The sequence below is a fragment of the Eucalyptus grandis genome, chromosome 5, assembly GCF_016545825.1.
Source record: "Eucalyptus grandis isolate ANBG69807.140 chromosome 5, ASM1654582v1, whole genome shotgun sequence".
Classification (NCBI taxonomy): Eukaryota; Viridiplantae; Streptophyta; class Magnoliopsida; order Myrtales; family Myrtaceae; genus Eucalyptus; species Eucalyptus grandis.
In genome coordinates, this window is record NC_052616.1 from 3333961 (window position 1) to 3354710 (window position 20750).

Genomic DNA, 20750 nt, shown 5'->3' on the forward strand with positions numbered 1-20750 from the left:
TTTGAAGCATGCACTCATCAGCATAATCTCATACCTGTGGATATTATTCCTTGTACTAACCCATCAATATCTTCATCACCCTCAGTTTAGCTCTCTTGCATTGATTCCTCGACACATTAACTCATAATTGCTCCTTTATTAACAGCTGAAACTGATGACTCTTGATCTCGTGCATTACTTTAATAGTATTAAAAATGTTTCGATAACCACACATTTGTTACCTTTATATTGTTAAATATAATTGGACAAGTATGCTCCTCTTGGAATGACCCATTCCTACTTAGCGCGCCATAGAGCTTTCATGGAAAATCGGATTGTAAGCAATTAGCTCTCACAAATTTCTTCATACTTCTAATGAATTCAACGCTTTTCTATTCAATAATGGAGTTATTGACAACAGCTTCTTTTAATTATTTGGTATTGTCAAATTTTATGCTCACAGACAAAACATATTTATCAACAGTCGAATCATAGCAAATGTACTCACCTTTTCTTCTACACGTAGGTTCTTTCTCATTATTGTCAAGCTTATTTTTTGAATCAATAGTTTCATCGCCGCAACTTTCTTCATCTTCAATTCTATTACCTTTAGCTGGAGCTCCATCACTATTTATTGGCTCGGGCCTTTCTCCTAAAGTTGCAATTTTTTTTTTTTTGGAAATTCCCTTTACTTTTGTCTTGATTGTGCGAGTTCATCATTATCTTCGTCACTTGGGAAATTTACTTAAGCCAAATATTCATCTTCCAATTTACTGGAACAACTTTGCATTCTAATCCAATGAAGTTTTCATCGCCCACATCTTCGCTCGAGATTTTAAGACATCTCCCTATTTGTTCATTTCTATCAATATGACTTTTCTCCCTCTTCTCTCTCACTTGCCTCTCATTTGCCCTCCGTCTAATCTAAACTTATACCCGACCTGATTACTTGCTTGAGTAGGATCCCTCACTTCTCCTATTTCGATGGTAGTCTGTTCATTCTCATCCGCATCCTTATTCTCACCATCCTTATCATCACTATAATACTTAACATATATTCTAACTTCGTCGCCATGAAGATAATTGTAAATGATATTCTTAATACCATGATCATCATTAAAAAATCTCAAACCATCATTCAATTCATTCTCAAGAACACAATAATGCAGCTTTTGCACTTTGTATTGTAAAAAATACACCAAATCTCTCACAAAATCATGATATGATGGCTTCCGAACATTGATATAGATAGTATCTTCATTTCCATAGGCATATTTCTAGTTCTTGGTGCCAATAACAAACTCTCCTCCATAGCAAACAATGAGGCTTACATAATTCTCGTCCATGTTGATGCTGCACCTAAGGAGGGAAAAAAAAGTCATTAGTTTCTGGGACTACATAGCAAAATTAGCAACTTTACATGTAGGTCCTTGTTGTTTTGTCAAAAGAAAAAAAGCAACCAATTTATTCAATTCGGTCTTTTTACAGAAACAAGGGAAGCCGAATTGAATAAACAACGTGAGGTTCCTATCACTCATTTTTTAATTCAATCAAATTCGGTCTCCTACGAAAGCACTCCAACTAATAAAACAAAGTGATGTCCCACCACTGTTTCCCTCCGAGCCCTCATTTTTTCCTCCTCCGTGCCCTAATTTTCTATTTGGGCCCCACAAAAGAAAGCAGATCATGTTAGTAAACAAAAATGAGATCGCCACCACTTTTCCTCTGAGCCGAGCCCCCAATTTGTCATTCGCACTCTAACTTGCCTATTGGAACCTTAAATTTATTACTCAATTAACCCACGTAAAAAACATAACAAACCTGAGTGAGTGAGAGTTGGAGACATAGCCACCAAATGATAGCGAATGATGGCGCAACTACAACAGTGGTTGAGTGATTGCGGGCGAGCGACAGTGGGCGAGCAAGCTACAATTGGCGTTGGGCAAGAATCATAGTTCGTATGTGTCGTCGATGAACCCTCTTCTACTCCTCCTTCAGCGATGTCATTTTAGCCATAGAGCTATGTGGTGTCGATTTTATAAGGGAGTCCATGTATAATGGAAAAATGACATCGTTTCTTAGAAAGAAAGGAAAATGGCATCGTTTATGGTATTCCATGTGGACAGTCTTCTTAAAATTTTGCCATGTCAATTTAAAAATATATATAAAAGCCACATAACCAAGTTCGCTGGAATCTCTCGTCGATGGCGGCAAAGCTATTGTTTTTTTTTCTTTTTCCGATTTGACTCTTAAGTGATTCGACAGAAATTTTTGCACCAAAGTAAGCGCCATATACAACTTTTAATACTTCTAGTGTACTTATTCCATTTTTTTCAAAGTCAAACTACTTTACCCTCTTCGACTTTTCTTTACAAGTAAAGTAAAAAATCCACATCTTAGTCACCCATCTCCTTGTCAATCTCATGAATCAAGCCAAACATGACATAAATCGAATGATTGACTCAATGACAATGAGAAAAAATCAAATATAAATGTTTTTCTATTGAATAAAGAATATTCTCAAACTAGATCCTTGCATGATGGATAAGCCTTTAAAAAATTATAAAACTCACGGAAACTCTTAATCTATTCCTATGGTCTGTAAAGTTGGTCATTTCATAACATAAAAAAGTTGATGCACATATCATAAATTCAACACTAGCATCCAAACTGGTGGAAGAAATGATTGTATAAGATGACATGTGATTGGAAGGTGGATCTTTTAAGGCGATCATCAATCACCTTAGAGACATTACAATCTTTTGTAAGAGTACTGTTGACCCATTTAGGTTGACTAGTTTTTCTAACTTGAACCATAGCAAAACGTACAATTTTACTTTCCCGACCAAATTTAAAATATTCCTTTTGTTTTCTGAAAATTATTAAAATATATATATATATATATGCAAATTTATGCGTTAATGCATGGGTATTATGGAAATTAAAAAAAAATGAGTTTCAAAAGAAGGCAAAAACACATGAACCACGAGATTTGGTAAAAGCAAAACTAAATATCGATATCAATGGGCAAAAGAATAGTCAAGTGCCAAAACTTGGTATAATGAGACACTTAAATGCCAAAAATTATGAAAATAACATTTAAGTGCCACTTTTAAAAAAAAAAAAAAATGGGACACTTGAGTGCCACCTTCGACGAACCTCGCTTGAAATTTTACGTGACAATTTTTTATTAATTTTGCTAGTTATGTGGCTCGCCGAAAGCTAAGCGAGTAAAAAAAAAAATACAAAAACATCATTTTCGCTCAAATTTGAATTTTAATATAAAAATTAATTAAATGAAATTTAAACCTTTTTCTTTTTTGAAAAAAAGGAATGAATGAAGAAGATGAACGGTTGAAGGCGATTGAGGGCTCAACCCTCATTAGGGGTCGACGACCCCGGCCGACCCTTCCCCATTGTCGTCAGCCCTTCCCGACGACAGCAAGGTCTGAGCTCTCAAGTGCCTCTAACTATTCATCTTCTTCATTCCTTCCTTATTTATTTATTTATTTATTTATTTATTTAATTTTTGCATTAATTATTTATCAACGCCAATAATAAAACAACGTTGTTTTACACTTGTCATGTTGTAAAATAGTTATATCAGTATTTTGGCCAGATTTTCTTACCGTTGACACTTAATTAATTCATTTTACTACAATAAAACACTAAATTGGTAACCCATTAACTAACACATGCCATCCAACTTGATAATTTAACGATAAAATTTAACGAAAATCAATATATGGTAAGTCTGTCATATGTAAATTTATCATAAGTATATTAATTTAAAAAAATTTGCGTATTAACTCTTCACAAAAAGACATGAATTCATCGATTGTAGATGCGTACGTGCTAAGTTCTTACGAACACCGCATTGGAAACCGCGCTTTCTCTCGAAGGGGGAATGAGGAAAACCCCAACCAACTCAACTGCATACAATAATGGCGGCCCGGCGTAGATTTTGTTGGAATCCCGCCACGTGTCGCCATCATCCCTTTGACTTCCCTCTCCCTCCCTCGTCCCTCCCTCCGTGAATCTCGAGGCTCACCGGTTTCTCGCCGGTCGCCCTTCCCCTCCTTCTTCCTCCCCGTCGAGCGCCACCTGCTCAGCTCTGTCCATCTCCGCTTCCTCCATCGCCGCACTCGCAACCCCTCTCTCTCTCTCTCTCTCTCTCTCTCTTTCCGTGTTTGGAAGTGTGGAGGAGGAGCAGCGATTGAGTCTGTATTCAGACCCAACAAGCGCGTTGAAGTCAAACCGCAATCTCTCTCTCTCTGGCTTGCGCCCACCGCTGCCTCGCCGCAACCCACCTCTTTTTCTTTGTTCTTCTCTCTTTGGTTCGCAGTGACGCAAGCGAGAAAGGTAAAAAGAGGGACGCCCAAGAGGCACCGCCACCACCACCACCACTCTGATCTTCCTTTGCCTCCTCTTCTTCCCCTGTTCCCCCTCTCTTCATTATCTCTCTCTGTCTCTCTCTTCCCCATGTTCTCACGCTCTCGCAGTTGGCAAATCTTGATCCTTCTCGAGATGGGTCTCTCCATCACTTAATATCCCCACGACCCTTTTCCTCTGTTACTCTCTCGTACCGTCTCTGCGATTGATCGTACTGGGGTTGCTTTCTTGGGTGCTCTGTTTTTTTCATATGGGTGTCCGGGCTTCCCTGTGGGTGGTCGTTGCCGTCTCTTGGCTATCCATCCAGGCGCAGGTCCTGCGCTCTCAAGGGGTCCCTGAGTGCAATTCGAGCGATTCCCAGGCATTGGTAGTCTTGATGAGCAACTTCGAGTCCCCAGTCCAAGGTTGGGGGCCCAACGCGTCCGCCAATTGCTGCAACTGGGCGGGCGTGTTGTGCGACGGCTCCACCGGTTCGGGCAGAGTGGTGGAGTTGGCCCTTGCGAGCAAGAAGCTCGCGGGCAGCCTCTCGGACTCGCTCGGCCAGTTGGACCAGTTGAGATTCCTCAATCTCTCTCACAACCTCCTCAAGAGCACACTCCCCGAGTCGCTCCTCCGCCTCCCTAAATTGCAGGTCCTCGATCTCAGCTACAATAAATTCTTCGGACCGGTGCCCGCGAGAGCCAATTTGCCCTCTCTCCGCGTTTTCAACATCTCTGAGAACTTTTTCAATGGGACTCTGCCCGTGTGGATTTGCACGAACTCGACTGGCATTGAGGTGCTTAATCTGGCTGTCAATTATTTCTCTGACGTTATCCCGTCGGGACTCGGCAACTGTGGCTCCTTGCAGAACCTTTCTCTGGCCACGAATTATCTCACTGGTGTGATCAGTGAAGATATCTTCACTCTGGGTCAGTTGGTCCAATTGAGCCTTCAAGAAAATTCCTTTTCAGGGCCGCTCAGCAGCGGGATCGGTGATCTCACGGCACTGGTTTGGCTGGACATTTCAACAAACGGATTCTGGGGGCCAATCCCGGATATGTTTCAGAACATGAAGAAGCTGCAGTACTTCATAGCTCAGACCAATGGCTTCACAGGCTCCATCCCACCGTCCTTGTCCAATTCGCCGTCGCTTACGTTTCTCAATTTGAGGAACAACTCACTGACCGGTACGATAGCTCTCAATTGTTCGGCATTGAGCAGTCTGGTGTCTCTGGATTTAGGTTCCAACAATTTCAGTGGTCCCATCCCTGAGGATTTGCCCAATTGCCAGAAGCTGCAGACTGTGAAACTTTCCCGGAACAAGTTCACAACCCCGATTCCTCAAAGCTTCAAGAACTTCTCCAGCCTTTTTTACCTGTCAATCTCGAATTCGAGCCTATCAAACGTCTCATCTGCACTCGGGATCCTTCAGCACTGCGAGAATTTGACAGTTTTGGTTCTCACTCTGAATTACTTTGACGAAGAATTGCCCAGCGATGCGAGTTTGAGTTTTCCGAATCTTAAGGTTCTTATCATGGCGAATAGTCGACTGACGGGTTCCATGCCCGAGTGGGTGCGTGGATGCACCCGTTTGCAGTTGCTGGATTTGTCCCGGAACAGATTGGGTGGAATGATCCCGTCGTGGATTGGCGACTTCCAATCTCTCTTTTATTTGGACTTATCGAACAACTTGTTCGTGGGCGAGATCCCAAACGAGATTACCAGATTGTCTGGCCTCATCGACAGAAATGTGTCAATAGCTTCTCTAGATTTGCAGGTCTTCATGAAGAGGAATGTGAACGCGAGGGCGCTGCAGTACAATCGAGTTACAAGCTTTCCACCAACTGTGAATCTCGGATACAACGCTCTCAACGGATCAATCTGGCCCGAGTTCGGGAATCTAAAAAATGTCCATATCTTGGATCTCAGCCGTAACTTCTTATCAGGTTCGATTCCTGCCAGTTTATCTGGAATGACTAACCTAGAGACCCTCGATTTGTCTTACAACAATCTGTCCGGAAGTATACCTTCTTCGTTAGTGCGTCTCACCTTTCTGTCCACGTTCGGCGTTGCATATAACAATTTGTCCGGGCCGATTCCTAAAGGCGGCCAATTCCCGACTTTCCCCAATTCGAGTTTCGAAGGAACCAAACTGTGGGATGATAATGATCCTCTCCATTCCGGGAGTCAAAGTCATCCTGGATCCGTCGGTCCGAGTCAAAATCATTCTGGATCTGCCGATCATGCCATGAGTGATATAAGCCTTGGGATGACCATAGGAGTTGCATTCGGAATGGCTATTGGAATTGCATTGGGAACAACTAGGATCGGTGATTCATGTTTGTGTGAGATCATCAGATTTTATGCTCGGGTTAAGTCAAGTATGTAATTTACTAGTTTATTAGAAGAGGAAATGACACGAAAGTCCATAAATCCAAGGTGCAATGTCACCATGGAATTTTTAAGGTTCTAATCGGTAATGCTTCTGTTCCAATGAATAATATTTTTTAAGAAATAATATTTTTTTATTTCTATTCTCAGAAATAATTTTTGAGTAAAAAAATGCCTTTGGTTACCACACAAAATTCTATTCTTGGAATGAAAAAAAAAAAAAAAAATAAGAATGTGCTTGGTACAATCTGTATTTTTTTTTTTTTGTAATGTATAATATCTTTTAATTTAAAAAAAAATCTTTTTTTCTTTTTTTTTTTTTTTTTATTCTTCCTCGCCACTGCCATTAGCCGATGGTTGATGGCGGTGGCTGAAAGGTCAGCGGTGGGTGGCGGGCGGCAAGCAACGGTAATAAAGAAGAAAAGAAAAGAAAAACTTATTTCTAGAAATTGTTCTCGGAAACAATAAAATACTTTTTTTTCTACTTCTTATTTTCATTCCAAATCTACTCTATGGTCACTTTACTATTCCGGTAAATAGAAAAATTAATTGACATTCCAAATGAATTTCTATTTTTTTCTTATTTTCGGTAACAAAAGAATAGAAAAATAAAAGAACAAGACCATTATTGAATTAGGCCTAATTCATTCAATGCAGTGTTTGTACTATTCCTAAATATTTAATAAAGTACTTAAATTTTTAATGTGTTCAATATAGCCCCTTAACTTTTCAATGAAGTTAAATCAAGTGTCGAGTACTATCAATGAGTTTTCTAATTACGTTATTAAACTTATTTAAGAACCACTGGGGTTCCGTGTGGCCACCCTTCCATGTGGAAAGGGGAGGTGAGGGGTTCAAATCCCCACATTCTTCAATGGGGGTAGGGACGCGTAAATTTCGAGAGTGGGTTTTCTGCAAGAGGCAGGGCACAAGTCTGCAAGTGAGTGTAGAGTAGGAATAGAGTAGGACTGACAAAAAAAAAAACTTATTTAAGAAAATAATCTCATTTCAGTCATTACTAGATCAATAAAAAAATGTTATCATTTCATTATCTTTTGGAATGATACTACAAAAAAAAAAAAAAGAACTCTAAACTATGCTTATTGTGATACAAAGACCTCAAACTTTATTTTTGTTACCAAAAACTTAAAACTTTCTCATTGTGACACAAAACCTCAACCCTTTTCTTTTTTTCTTTTTTTTTTTTGTCATGAAAAAGTTCAAATTTATACTAGTGTGACAAATATACTATAGATGGAATTGGAATAAATGATATATGGGTCACACACACACACACACATATCTATATATAAGTTTGGATTTTTCCATTACACCAAAAAAGTTAGGAGTATTTGTGTCTCGATGACATAGTTTAGGGTTTTGGTGATGCAAACGTTTAGGGAATTTATGTCACAATGAACATAGTTCGAGGCTTTTGGTGGTATTTACCCTTATCCTTTTACCTTTTGGGTCCTTATAAATATTACATTAGTTCCATTTAAGTAAACTCAACTTATAATAGACGTAGGACATGAGTTAAAGTCATGTGGAATTGATATTCCAACTATTTTATATCTAAGTGATTTCGTAAGTACATCTATGAATGATATTAATTGACCTATAGATATATGAACTTATATTAATCTAAATCTGGTTTTTTTTTTTTTATGAAAACAGCAAACACAAAAAGAATGAAAATTGTCAATCCAACAAATTAGGAACATGTTGGTATCCAAATTTTGCCAATCCATTTAATAGTTTGTTAATTGCATAGAAAATTAGGAATTGATTTTTAACCATTAACAAAAATAATTTTCATTAAATTAAATGGAATTATAAGTATTTTCATTAATAGTAATAAAGCCTTTTAAAAAAAAGAAAAATAAAAATAATCAAAAGAACTGTGATTAGAAAAAAAAAACAATAAGAAGAAAAAGAAACCGAGACTGGGCCGGCTCTAGGCCGGCCCAACCTTCTTTCTTTTCTTCTTCTTCCATTTCTTTGCCTGGGCCCAGCCTCCTCTCTTTTATTTCTTCCTCCGGTCCGACCTCCTCCACTGCTTCTTTCCTTCCTCTTCCCTCACGCTGGTAAATAGAGACGGACAACGGGCCAGAGAAGGACGACGAACGCGGAGCAGAGGCAACAAGACAGAGGGCAGAGCGTCGACTGGGAGTTGGTGGTCGGGGCCTGGTCGGCAGCGGCAGCTGGCACAGCAGGAGGCATGCGCGCCGGAGCTTAAAAGCAAGAGAGGAGCAAGCTGTTGCGAGGGGGGTTTCTTCGGTAAGCAACCAAGACAGAGAGTAGATAGAGAGTGAGAGAGAGCGAGAAGCAGAGAATGAAGAGTGAGGCCGTGAGTGAAGGGCCTCGTCCGGCTGCCGCTGCGCTTGGACCTCGGCCGCCGACCCTTGCCAACGCGTCTCTCCCCACGGTAGGTTCTATGCGTTTCTTTTTTATTTGTTTCGAGTTGCTTTGATTTCTCGAGGATCCCGGTTCGGAGGCGTGCGGGTTGACCGGACGTAGTCCGATCTATCGATCTCGCTCGCCGTTCGCCGCCCCCGAGCAGGGTAGGGACCCTCTGCCGACCCTTTTTGTGCCCGCGTTTGCCCTGTCCCCTCACATCTTTTGCATGAGTTTCTGAGTCGGGGCGTGCGTTTCGAGGTCGATTATGCTGTCCTTTATTGATGTTAAGCATTCCCCTGCCATTCGCGTTGAGCTTTGATCTAGTTTCGAGTCTTATTCTTGTCTCTGGCTGCCTTTCATTTGACGCGCCCCAAATGCATGATATAATGCCTCAGTTGGTGTTGTTCTTAAAACGAGACCCAAGTCTGAATTATTTCTATGGAAGCATATCGTGGACCTGTTTAAAATATTTTCGTCGACTTGAGATGTCCTCTCTGATTGATGTAGGACCAACTCGACACCAAAGTGTGGGTTCATCGACATTCCCATGTCTCTTTTAGTCGAACACGTGAGACTTGCTCGGTGAAATCTTTCTCAGAAGTGTTTAAGAAATGACTTCTGTTTTTTTTTCGGATCCGAAGGTGCGTCTTGATGCGGCTCGTTCGGTCACTAGCTGTTTAACTTGATTTTCATGGATAGTGAAGTCACTGAGTTGCGCTTTGTTTGATATATGCTGTCTCTCTTTCATTGAACATGGTAAGTGGCTTGCGTTATGGTATACGTTGGAAGCGAATCTGGTTTTTCGGTGGCGAGCCAAGGTGGTGGTGAGTGATGGTCCGGTGGTGTTAGATCTGGTCGGAGATGAAGATCTAGTGTCGCCGGAGTTAGGATTCACTCGATATAGAGACTGTTGGTTTCTGAGTTGTCGTGGTAGATAACAGTGAATGCTCGCATGATGTCTTGGTATCTTTGTCCACAAATGAGGTTTTCCTTGGTGTTTTGCAAGCCCTAATGTTGAAATAAAAAGGGAAGAGAGCTCGAGAGTTTGATATGCGGGAATTGATGTTGCAAAGAAGTCGAGGTTCTGGGAACGTGGACTAGAGAAAGAGGAAAATTAGCTCTTCGGGTGGGCTTGGTTAAATTCCTTTCTAATGTAATCGTGTCGGGCTTGGGGCTATATTTGAGCAGGCTTGGGCTTGGTGTGAGTTAGAAGAATCTGGGCTTGGTATGGTTGGTGCCATTTGGATTGATTTGTTCATTTGTTATTTTTTTGTTAAGTTGGGACAGATTGGGCTCAATGTAATGAGCGCACTTCGGGTGAGGGCCTGGGAGGCGCGACCCAGGCCAGCGGACTCGGGTCCCATTTTCGGATCTAAAAAGTATTTTTATTATAAATTAAAAATATAAATATCTTTTTAAAAAAATTCAATATTTTTTTTTTTTTGGTGTTTTCTAAAAAACTAGGGAAAAGCATATAGTTTTTGTGTAATTTTCACTTAAAAAGTAGAAGCCTTTTGCTCTCTAAAATTGTGTTAAAAAATTGAACAAGCCTTTATGACTTTACTTTAGGGTTTTGATTATTCTTAAAGATAATTGTCCTTGGTTGCACAATATTGATACATTGATTTTGGCTTCCCTTTAATCTACTTCCGATTAAAATTTACCTTTTTATTAGCATTAAATGCTCACTTTGCCTTGCAATTTATTTAATGCTTCTTCAGTCGCTAATTATTATTTTAATGGCTGCACATAGGCATGATCACCGCACATACTAGTGGATAAGCTTAATATCAATCCATATTGCTTGACAAAACAAGTATCCGAAGGGCACTAATTAATTAATTAATTAATTAATTAGTGTAATCAAGTCATTGACTCTAGATTCTCTGGTTGTATAAGGAACAAAGTATGCTCTTATGCTTCATTTGGTTTTTACCTTATCCCACTAGGCTAGTGGTCATTCCATATTAGATAATTCTCACAGTGTCAATTTGAATATCCAACGTTGTGAGAAGTATAGACTTAAGAGAGCCGCGTATAAAATTATGGGTCATCGGTCCGTCCTTCAGGTAATACCTCGAAATCTATGTATCCCTCCGTATTGAGGGGTAGGTCGTGACATCACGAGATTGAGATTGTTGAATTTTATCAATCTAATAAAAAGGAACAATATTTAGATTTATATAAGTATGAGCATCTACAAATAAATTGATTGAACAAATTAGGAACAAGATTTAGATCATTGAATATTTTACCAATCTGAAAAATAATTAACCATATTTAGATTAATATTAAATTAATATCATTCTTAAATGTATTCATGATGATACTTAGACATAAAATAGCTCAAATATCAACCAATACAATTCTAAATAATTTATAGGTTACTATCATATAGATCATAAGCTAAAATTTACTTAAGTGGAACAATCAAAATATTTATAAATACCATAAAGGTAAAAATGTAATTAAAAATATTAATTTTTTTTTGTAAGAAAATGATTGAAATGAAAAGATATTACAAAATAAAGGCAACAGTGTAATTATGACAACTTGTAAATAGTACGAAATGATTGATTTGACTTTATCATGAAAGTTGAGGGATTTGATTAAATAAATTGATAATTTAGGGATCATTGAATATATAGAAATTGTTCAAAGACCACATTGATCAAATTAAAAATTTAGAAACGACATTATATATTGGGCCAAAATTTAAAGACTAGTAGGCTCTATTTGTTTCGTGAAAAATATGACAATTTTGGAAAATGTTTTCCAAGTAGCCATTTTTTAGGGAAATGATAATATTTTTCAATATTCGGTTGAAACTTGAAAATGAGTTAAAAAATATTTTTCTTTGATTGGTAGGAAAAATCTCATTTAATTTTCCTTTGTGCACTACTTTTAATAATATGTTTTTTTTTTTATACTTTTCTTTTTTCTTCTTTTTCGGCCAATGGTCGGCCATGATGACAGCCATCGAGCACCTCACTACAAGTGAGCCTTGAGCTTGCCAGAGTTCGGCAAGTCAAGCCGAGCATTAGTGGCCTCGAACGAGGTTCCACCTTGGCTTGTGAGCTCGAGTCTCACTAGATCGGCGAGGTTGAGCTTGCCCAAGGTTAGTGAGCTCGTCTCTCACCTTTGGTCAGTTGCCAGTTGCCGCTACGGCATCAGTCGAGGAAGAAACAAAAAGAAAATAAAGACAAAAAGTAATTAAAGTTTTGATTTTTAGAAGATAGCTAAAATTATTTTTTTTTTAAAACTATATTTTCAAAAAAAATTTATACGAACAAACGTTTCTTAATCAAGGACCCTAGTCCAAGTGCCGACAATTCATGTACGACCTTTGTAGACTTGAGCCTGAGTGTTGGAGACTAGAACTTGAGCGTTAGGGGCCCAAGCTTGACTTTTATGGACAGGGGCTTGGGTGCTGGGGCATAGTGCACGAGCATCAAGGGGTTTAGGCCCAACCTTGATGAACCCACGCTTAGGCCCCTAGGGCTTGGATCTAGGCCCGAGAATTGGGGTCTTGAGCCTAGCCTTAATGGACCTAGGTTCGCTTTCAATGGATTCGTGCTCAAGCATTAGAGATGTAGTCTTGGCCTGGATGGACCCGAGCATGGCTTTAATGGACCCAGCCTGGGTTTTGGAGACTCAGGAACCAACATTTTAGAAAGTTAATTGCGAGTTTTTCAAAGAGGAAATTATTTTCCTAAGTCTAAGCATATTTTTCGATTGACTCATTTTCCTGAGCGAATATAATGCCGGAAATGGAAGAAAATATTTTTCGCGAAATGAACAATCTCTTGGTGTCAATTTCACTTACTATATATTGGTGAAACCCTAATACTTGGTTATTTACAGCTCAATTCTCTTTAAAAGCACTAAATTTTAGTGCGTGCCAATATCCATTCCCATTATCTTTTGATCCGACGATGATGAAGAAGTTCTAATACCCATTCGTGGGTAGCGTAGTTGGTTAAGAGTCTCTCCCTCATCACTAAGGTCGAAAGTTTGAAACCCTGCGTTGTTAGTGATTTGAGTGGGGGGGTCATGGCAGTGAGGTGCTGTGCTAGTCTTCCCCGAGGTATAGGGGCTCGGTCCTCAGGAGCTGTTCGGGCACGTGGGGCATGTGGTGGAGTCTTCGCTTACCAAAAAAAGAAAAGAAAAAAAGTTCTAATGTGTCAACTCCACATATAACCAAAAAATGGAAAAGTTCAAATCCCCACCTCCTGGGGGAAAAAGTTCTAATGTGTCAACTCCACATATTATGACCAAAAAAAAAAAAAAAAAAAAATGACCACAAAAATAAAAACTCTACATATAAATTTTCTCCACTTCACTTGCCGACTTGGATTTGAGGCACCGAAACGCTACCGTCTGGTCAGCGTCGTTTGCCGTGCTTGAACCCCCACTCTCATGGGCGGTTATGTTCTCGAAGAAGGTGCGCTTAGAATGTTCGCCGCCTTCAAGAGCTTCCGCAAGAAACTGCAGACAGCAGCGCCATTCTCCAAGGGAAGAAAACTAATTATCGACTCCAGAAGAAGCCGGTCCTTCGAAGCAAGCCCTTATCGACTCCAGAAGAAGCCGGTCCTTCGAAGCAAGCCCTTCATTGTTAGGGTCGGAATCCAACCTGAACCCGGCTTGCTCCTTCACATTCCTAGCTCTTAATACGTCGGGCAGCCACCGAGACGCGCAAGTCTTCAGGGCATCGCCAACCAAATTGCAGATTCTCTTCGTTGAAAAAAAATTAATTAAAATCACCCTTCTAAATTCTTTAGCAGCTAAAGAAAGAGCATGTGGTGTATACCAAAAGATTATAAGTAGTCCCTTACTGCTTTTGAAATAACAGTTTTTACTTTAGTCGTGATATAAGATAAGACGCAAGAACACCTTGATGATGTTCTAATTTTAGGTAGATTGAAGGTATGGTCACTAAGAGTGCGTTTGTTTGTATTTCTTTTAAAAAATTGTTCCGGAGAACATAAATAAAAAAAAAACTATTTCTATTCCGGGAAACAATTTTTGATCAAAAAAACGCGTTTGGTAAACTTGTTCCGGGAATAAAAAATAAATACAAACACGTTTAGTAAATTTATATTCTTTTTTGTTTTTTTGTTTTTTTTTTTAATATTTTTATTTATTTATTTATTTATTTTTCTTCTTTTGTATGGTCGTCGGCCATGCCGAGGTCAGCGATCGGCCAATGGGGGCCGGCAGCCTCGCCCAGCCATGGCGAGGCTCACCGGATTTGGGCGAGCCCGAGCATCACTGAGGGCCGGCGATGCTCCGGTGAGGTCGCCGGCCCTCGACGGCCGGTCGCTGGCCATGGCCGAGGCTAGTGACTCGGCCAAAGAAAAATAAGAAGGAAAGAAGAAGAAAAAAAGAGAAGAAAAGAAAGGAGAGAAAATTTATTATTCAAAAGTGTTTCCGGAACAAAAAAACAACTTTTTTTTGTTTCTTATTTCCGTTTCAATTTTGTTCCGGAAACAAAAATACAGATTTTGAACAAAAAATGCAAACGCGTTTCTGTTCTTTTTTTGTTCGAGAATAAAAAAATAAAATTTTTGTTCATAAACAGGAAAAAAGAACACAACCATGCACGCCCTAAGTGATTAATTTCTGATGTGCTTTGAATATTTCATTTTCAAATTCAACAGTGTAATTTCGATATCCTCCTTTCATATTGAGATAATTGTCTAAAAAGCCATAAACTTATTGTATGGAGACCACTTTATTGCTAAATCTTTTGATGATTTGTTAATTTAGTCATAAACATTTTAATTATATTAATTTAGTCCTAATTTTTTTGAAAATTTGCCAATATAGCCATAAACTTATTATTTAGATATTTGGTTGGAAAGACTATATTAACAAATTATCAAAAGGTTTAAGACTAGATTGATAAATTATCGAAAAATTTAAGATTAAATTGACAAATTGCCGAAAGGTTTCTGACTAAATTTGTACAACTAAAAGGTTTATAACTGAATCGATATCCATACAATTGGTTTGAGACTTTTTAGATAATTTTTTTTTAATATTTCCTTCAATAAGCTTAAGAATTTTTTTATATTGTGAGGTTTCCATGTGCTGCCCCTAAATTTTCTCATTTTCTTTTTCCATCATTCACGGTTCGCTAATTCAAATTGATTGCAGTAGCCTTAAAGTATAGCTAGTAAGGACTTTCCTCCGTTTAAATTGTAAATACCAACTGTAACTCATTGGATTATATGTTTAGAAGTTCATTCGCAAAATGGACAACAATATTATGTAAACTGCTCCGCCCGAAGTGTGTAAATGACTATTACTAGTATAACACTTTGATATGTTGCATCTCTATTGTACTATAATTGAAATACAAATACCCTAATATATAACTCACAGCCTAGCTAATATCTTCAATACCTACCAATGAATATGAAAAGTCGAGTTTCTTCCATCACTCGTGAATGGAAGGTAGAAATAGTGCACCTCTGTTCACCGAGGGAAGGGTTCCCTCAACAAATATCTTTCATCGAAGGGACAAAGCTTCAGCTTTAATGTTTGAAATGGGTTTTGTGTCATTTCGGAAAGGAAGCGACTTGTCTAAACTACAGACAAATGAAAATACAAGAAAATAAGAGAAAAAGTAAATGTGCGATTGAATGTAAAAGTGCGATAAAAGAAAAAGATAACTAGTGAAATGTGTTTTATTATCGATTTTGACAAAAGGTCCTTTACACGAACACCTCTTTGGCTATTTATAGCTATATTCTATGAGTAACTACTCTTTGGCAGTTACCACTTCCATTTCAAATAATTTTGGAACTTCGGTTCCCTGTTGATAATCACTTTGCCTTGTTTACATCCTCATTGGTACCGATTCCCTGTAATTACTTTTGTTCTTGTCTCATTCTTCCCGATAGATTTTTTGATGCCACGCCTTTCAATATCTTTGTTGTTGGTGGCTGTCCTTTTGGCCCATTGCCCATGGATTCTCGCATGTTGGGCTTGCTTTACTCTAACGCCTCTTCCCCTATAAACATGCAACTCCTAACATTTAGCTTTATTGCTTTTGACTTCATTGAAGCTTGTTTTCAAGACTTGACTTTTATCCTTTTCCTTTGTCATTTTCACTGGCAAAAGATCTCTTCAAGTGCCATAAGTTGGCACAAAGTGACAGTTAAGTGTCATAACTTACGAAAGGTACACTTAAGTACCACATTTTAAGAAAGGTGGAACACTTGAGTGCCACCTTCGGCGAAGCCAGCTAGAAATCCTACGTGACAATTAAATATTAATATTTCTCACCGAGGTGACTTGTCGAAGAGCTGACTCAGCTTTAATTCACTCAATACGATGTTGTTTTGGCATAATTTGAATTTTAATATAATATAAAAATTAATTAAATTAAATTTACAACAAAATAATAATATAATTTATATTTATTTTATAAAAAAAAAACGAAGGAGAAGGAGGAAGGCAGCCGGCGGTGAGGGCTGGCAGCCCTAGTCGATTGGTGGCGAGGCTGCAACCCTCGCCCAAATGCAGGGCGAGGGCATGCGGGCCCTCGGCAAGGGCTTGGCGGCCCCAGCCCTCACCGCCAACTGCCTCCCTCCTCCTCCTCCCCCTTTTTCCTCCTCCTTAGTCGCTGGCTGCCTCCCCTTCTCCTCCTTCCCCCCTGCCGGATGCGGGGCGAGGGCCACAAGGCCTTGCAGATTTGGGCGAAGGTCAATCCCTAGCGAGCGGTGGGTCCTTAGCTCGGCCGAGGTGAGGGCCGCCGACCCTCGCCCTAGATCGGGCGAGGGCTTGCGGGCCCTTGTTGTCGGTCGGCCGGGGTTGCCAACTCTGGCTAGGGCCGGGTGACCCCAACTAACTCTCCCCCTCCGTCGCCAGCCCTTTCTTTGCGGCGGCGGCAAGGAGGCGATGGCGGTTGAGGGCTCGGCCCTCGGCCGCATCCATTTTTAATTTTTTTTAATATTTTATATATATATTTTTATAAATGTATTAGATAAATTTAATTTTAAATTTAATTTAATTAATTTTTACCACGTCGGCATCAAAACGATGTCGTTTTGCACTTACTTCGCCGGAAAATTGACACGTCAGCGTTTTGGCTGGATTTTGACCGGATTGGCAGTCAACTAATTCATTTTACTCCAATTTTGGCACTTAAATATACATTTCGTAAGTTATGGTTACTTGAGTATTCCTTCCTACCAAGTTATGGCACTCCAAGGGTCCGCGTCTCCATTTTCACCCTTTTTCAGTCCCCTTTTAGTCCTTCTATGTCTTAATTATACGATCTTGACACTTTCCTTGCTTGTCTTAAGTAAGCCAAGTCACCAGAGTATGTGGACATTGTCTAACTGTCACTTCAGAATTCTCCAGAAGAGGCAGCTAACTAGATAGTCCTCGGTCTTTGTCTGTGAACACCGGTACCTCTTCCCTTCCAATTTGAATGTTTCCCTCGGCATGTAGAAGAACAACTTTCATTTCAAATGGATCACTTTTTGGAGCATGTCTTGAGCCTTTTTTTCTCAAAAACTTAGGGCTTTCTATCCTTTTGAACGTGCCTTCTTTGAATGTTATTTTAGACTGAAGACTGTTAAACATGAGGGTGGCGTAAAGCTCGAATTGGCAAGGCCTTAGAGTTCTACATCTTCGATTGGAAGCTCAATAATAAGCTTTTAAGGAGCCTGGCAAGTTTCTAGTAGCCGTCAGTCAACTGTGCTTTCTTAGGTTTGGCCTTGTGTCGATAACCCTCCAAGATGTGTATGCTATCACTGAGTTGAGTCCATATGGTGATGAACCCAGTGTTGTTGATCTTGCGACTTGCCCCTTTTTTCCCGCAAAGTGCTGATCTTTCATATACCCATTTTCAAACCACCTATGCTCGCTGAATAGGTGATGTCAAAGATGAAGAACATGTAGCTTTCTTGCTTTACTGGTTGTCTAAGTTTGTTTTTTTCCATCCTTCTCTTTAAGTGGGTTGAGAGTTGAGGGGTTTGGCTTTTTACCTCTCGCAAGGCAAGCATATAGCTATGGGTCATCTTGCTCTAGCCACTTCCTATTGGGGTCTTGGTTTCACTTCTATTGCTATGGGTGTATCCATTGCTGGGGTCTTCCAAGGCCCCTTTTAGATTCTCCAACCGTGGATTAGATTGTACTTTTTATCCTTGTTTTTTTTTATGCCAAGATCCCTTTTTCGTTAGGGTACAAATATAAGACAATTTATCTCAAGAGCAAAGGGGCATAGCTGCTGAGCTTTCGTCTCTGTCCTACTCCTAAGGGATCTTCGTTTTTTTCAGCATTTGCTTCATTGGTTCTACCATGCCTCCTTGAGCACTGATGATTTCTGTCCGCTTTCTAGTCCGGATTTTGTTTTTGTTTTCAGCTTCTACCAATCCAAGGAAAGCTAGAAATTCTAGCGTTCTATCTAGGTTGTATCAGATTTGACCTTAAGGCTATCTCTTAAGAGAAAGTTGAAGGCTGGCATAGAGATTTACTCTCCTTAGTATTGCGCTCGGTAGTTGAGCTTGTCTCAAGGCAGTCCGATCGTCACTCCTTACTCTATGGACTTCCCTTTTGATGAGAAGTATCACTATGCAGTAATCAAGGCATCTGATCCCTTCGTTTGCAGTTGCATGATCACCCACAAGATATTTCGTGATTTTTAATCAAACTATTCGGTCCAGCTCCGGGCATCCTTAAGAGTTTTAATACTTGGTAGAGGACTTACCAGGACTCTCTTTTCATTGAAGATTTTGACATTATTCTCAATAAGGTATTCTATAAGAACTTTTCTGCTGATTTTGTCGAACCTTCGCTTGGGCTACATTCTTCTCCATCTCATCGAGCACCAAAAAGAGCATTAGATCCTGGTACTTCCCTTTTCTTGTCTTTACGATTGTAACCTCTATCATTTTCTAATTTCTAATGTCTTTAATGCTTTGTTTCCAATGGCTTATGAGCAAGTGTCTATCTTTCAGACTAGGATGTGTTTGTCTAGATTCATTCCTAAGATTCCGGTTACATAGTCTATATCACCAGTTTATTTGACTTATGGTTCTTCTGCTCCTGATATCGTTAATGCAGCACTCTCATAAGTTCAAGGTCGCTCTCCTACTGATAGTTTTACGTCTTCAATTCCTCTCATTGCTAAGCTTCGGCATTACCTCTTATTGATATTGTTAACTCTTCAAGCCTTACATCCTTTCCTGCTACGGAGATTGCTTTTAATGGATTCTTTTGGCACTAGAGGAGTCTTTGTTGGAATCGATCCTTCCTTAGGAGCCTGTTGATTCTTCATTTTCTCCTACTACTAATGGGCATAAACCTGACACGTCCAAGGGCAGACACTCTCATCACTAGCTCAGGAAGATTTAGAAGTGAGCTCTCCTCCTATCGCAAGCTTGACATCTTTCTCTCCAGAAATGATGAGTGATCATATTTCAGCATCTGTCTCATCTATTCCCGTATCTGATCTCCAGCTTGAGACTTTGTGCTGACGATGAATGGGATCTCATGTTATCTCCAGCTCAAGATGTTTTCTCATCATCAGCCTTAGAAATTTTAGAGGTTATTTTCTCTCCTGTTGTTACCTTGACAGCGTGTTTCTCATCCTCCATTGAAATCTTGCTACCCAGTAGACTGGACAGTGCTGCTCCTACTGATGTAAGCTTGCATACTTTTGGCGGCATCAACACTGGAGGACTAATCAAGTATTTTTTTATCCTCTCGAAAGCACGCTAGTGCTCCTCTTGCCAAATGAATTCATCTTGGTTTTTCAATATCAACAAAGGATAAAACACGTCCATGTTGTCAGATAGATTAGCAACAAATCTTTGAAGAAAAATTATTTTCCCAATTATCATTTGTAATTGTTTCTTGCTAGTTGGAGGAGGCAATTCTAATATAGGCTTAGCCTTATTTTTATCAACCTCTATACCTGTATTATTAGCCGGATATCCCACAAAATTCTTTACTCATATGCCGAATGCATACTTAAAGGATTCATTTTAATTGATATTTCTCCATTCTAACAAAAGAGTGGTCAAGATAATCAAGATAACTTACCTCTTCTGACTTGATTAGGATGTCGTTGATGTACACTTCTATAAACTCCTCGATCATGTCGTGGTAAATAATGTTCATTTCTCATTAATAGGTGGCTCCAACATTCTTCAAACCAAATGGCATCACTTTTCACACAAATGTTTCTATGGTTCCAGGGCATCTAAAGGTACATCCTATTCGGCAATTAATGTTCGATTGTATCCTGAATGGCCATCCATCAGGGCCACCATTTCGTTTCTAGCTGCAAAATCCACCAATATGTCGATAACTGGCATTTGATATTCATCTTTTGGAGCCGTAGCGTTCAGATTCTTAATCTTTATGCAAACTCACAACTTCCCATTCTTCTTGACTGGGACAATGTTGAAGAGCTATTCAACATATCAAACAATCTCAATAAAACCAACTTTCAACAACCTTTCTATTTCTTCTTTTATTTTTGCATTTACTTTAGAAGCAAATCTTCTTGGAGGCTGTTTATGGGGCCTCCAATATGGTTTTATTACGAGATGATGTTTAATCATGCCTCTACTTAATCCTGACATTTC

At 39.4% G+C, this 20750-nt stretch overlaps 1 protein-coding gene across 1 annotated transcript; it reads left to right on the forward strand.

Annotated features, from left to right (window-relative positions):
* The first annotated feature begins 4550 nt into the window (after window positions 1-4550).
* Window positions 4551-6739, forward strand: LOC104422295 (phytosulfokine receptor 1). The gene has a single exon (XM_039312819.1). It carries the CDS (start codon window positions 4622-4624, stop codon window positions 6737-6739), a length of 2118 nt encoding a protein of 705 aa, XP_039168753.1. The 5' UTR covers window positions 4551-4621.
* Window positions 6740-20750: the final 14011 nt, after the last annotated feature.

What these genes read in the sequence shown, in the direction of transcription:
- LOC104422295 (XM_039312819.1), top strand. Translation starts at nt 4,622, where the DNA reads ATGGGTGTCCGGGCTTCCCTGTGGGTGGTCGTTGCCGTCTCTTGGCTA.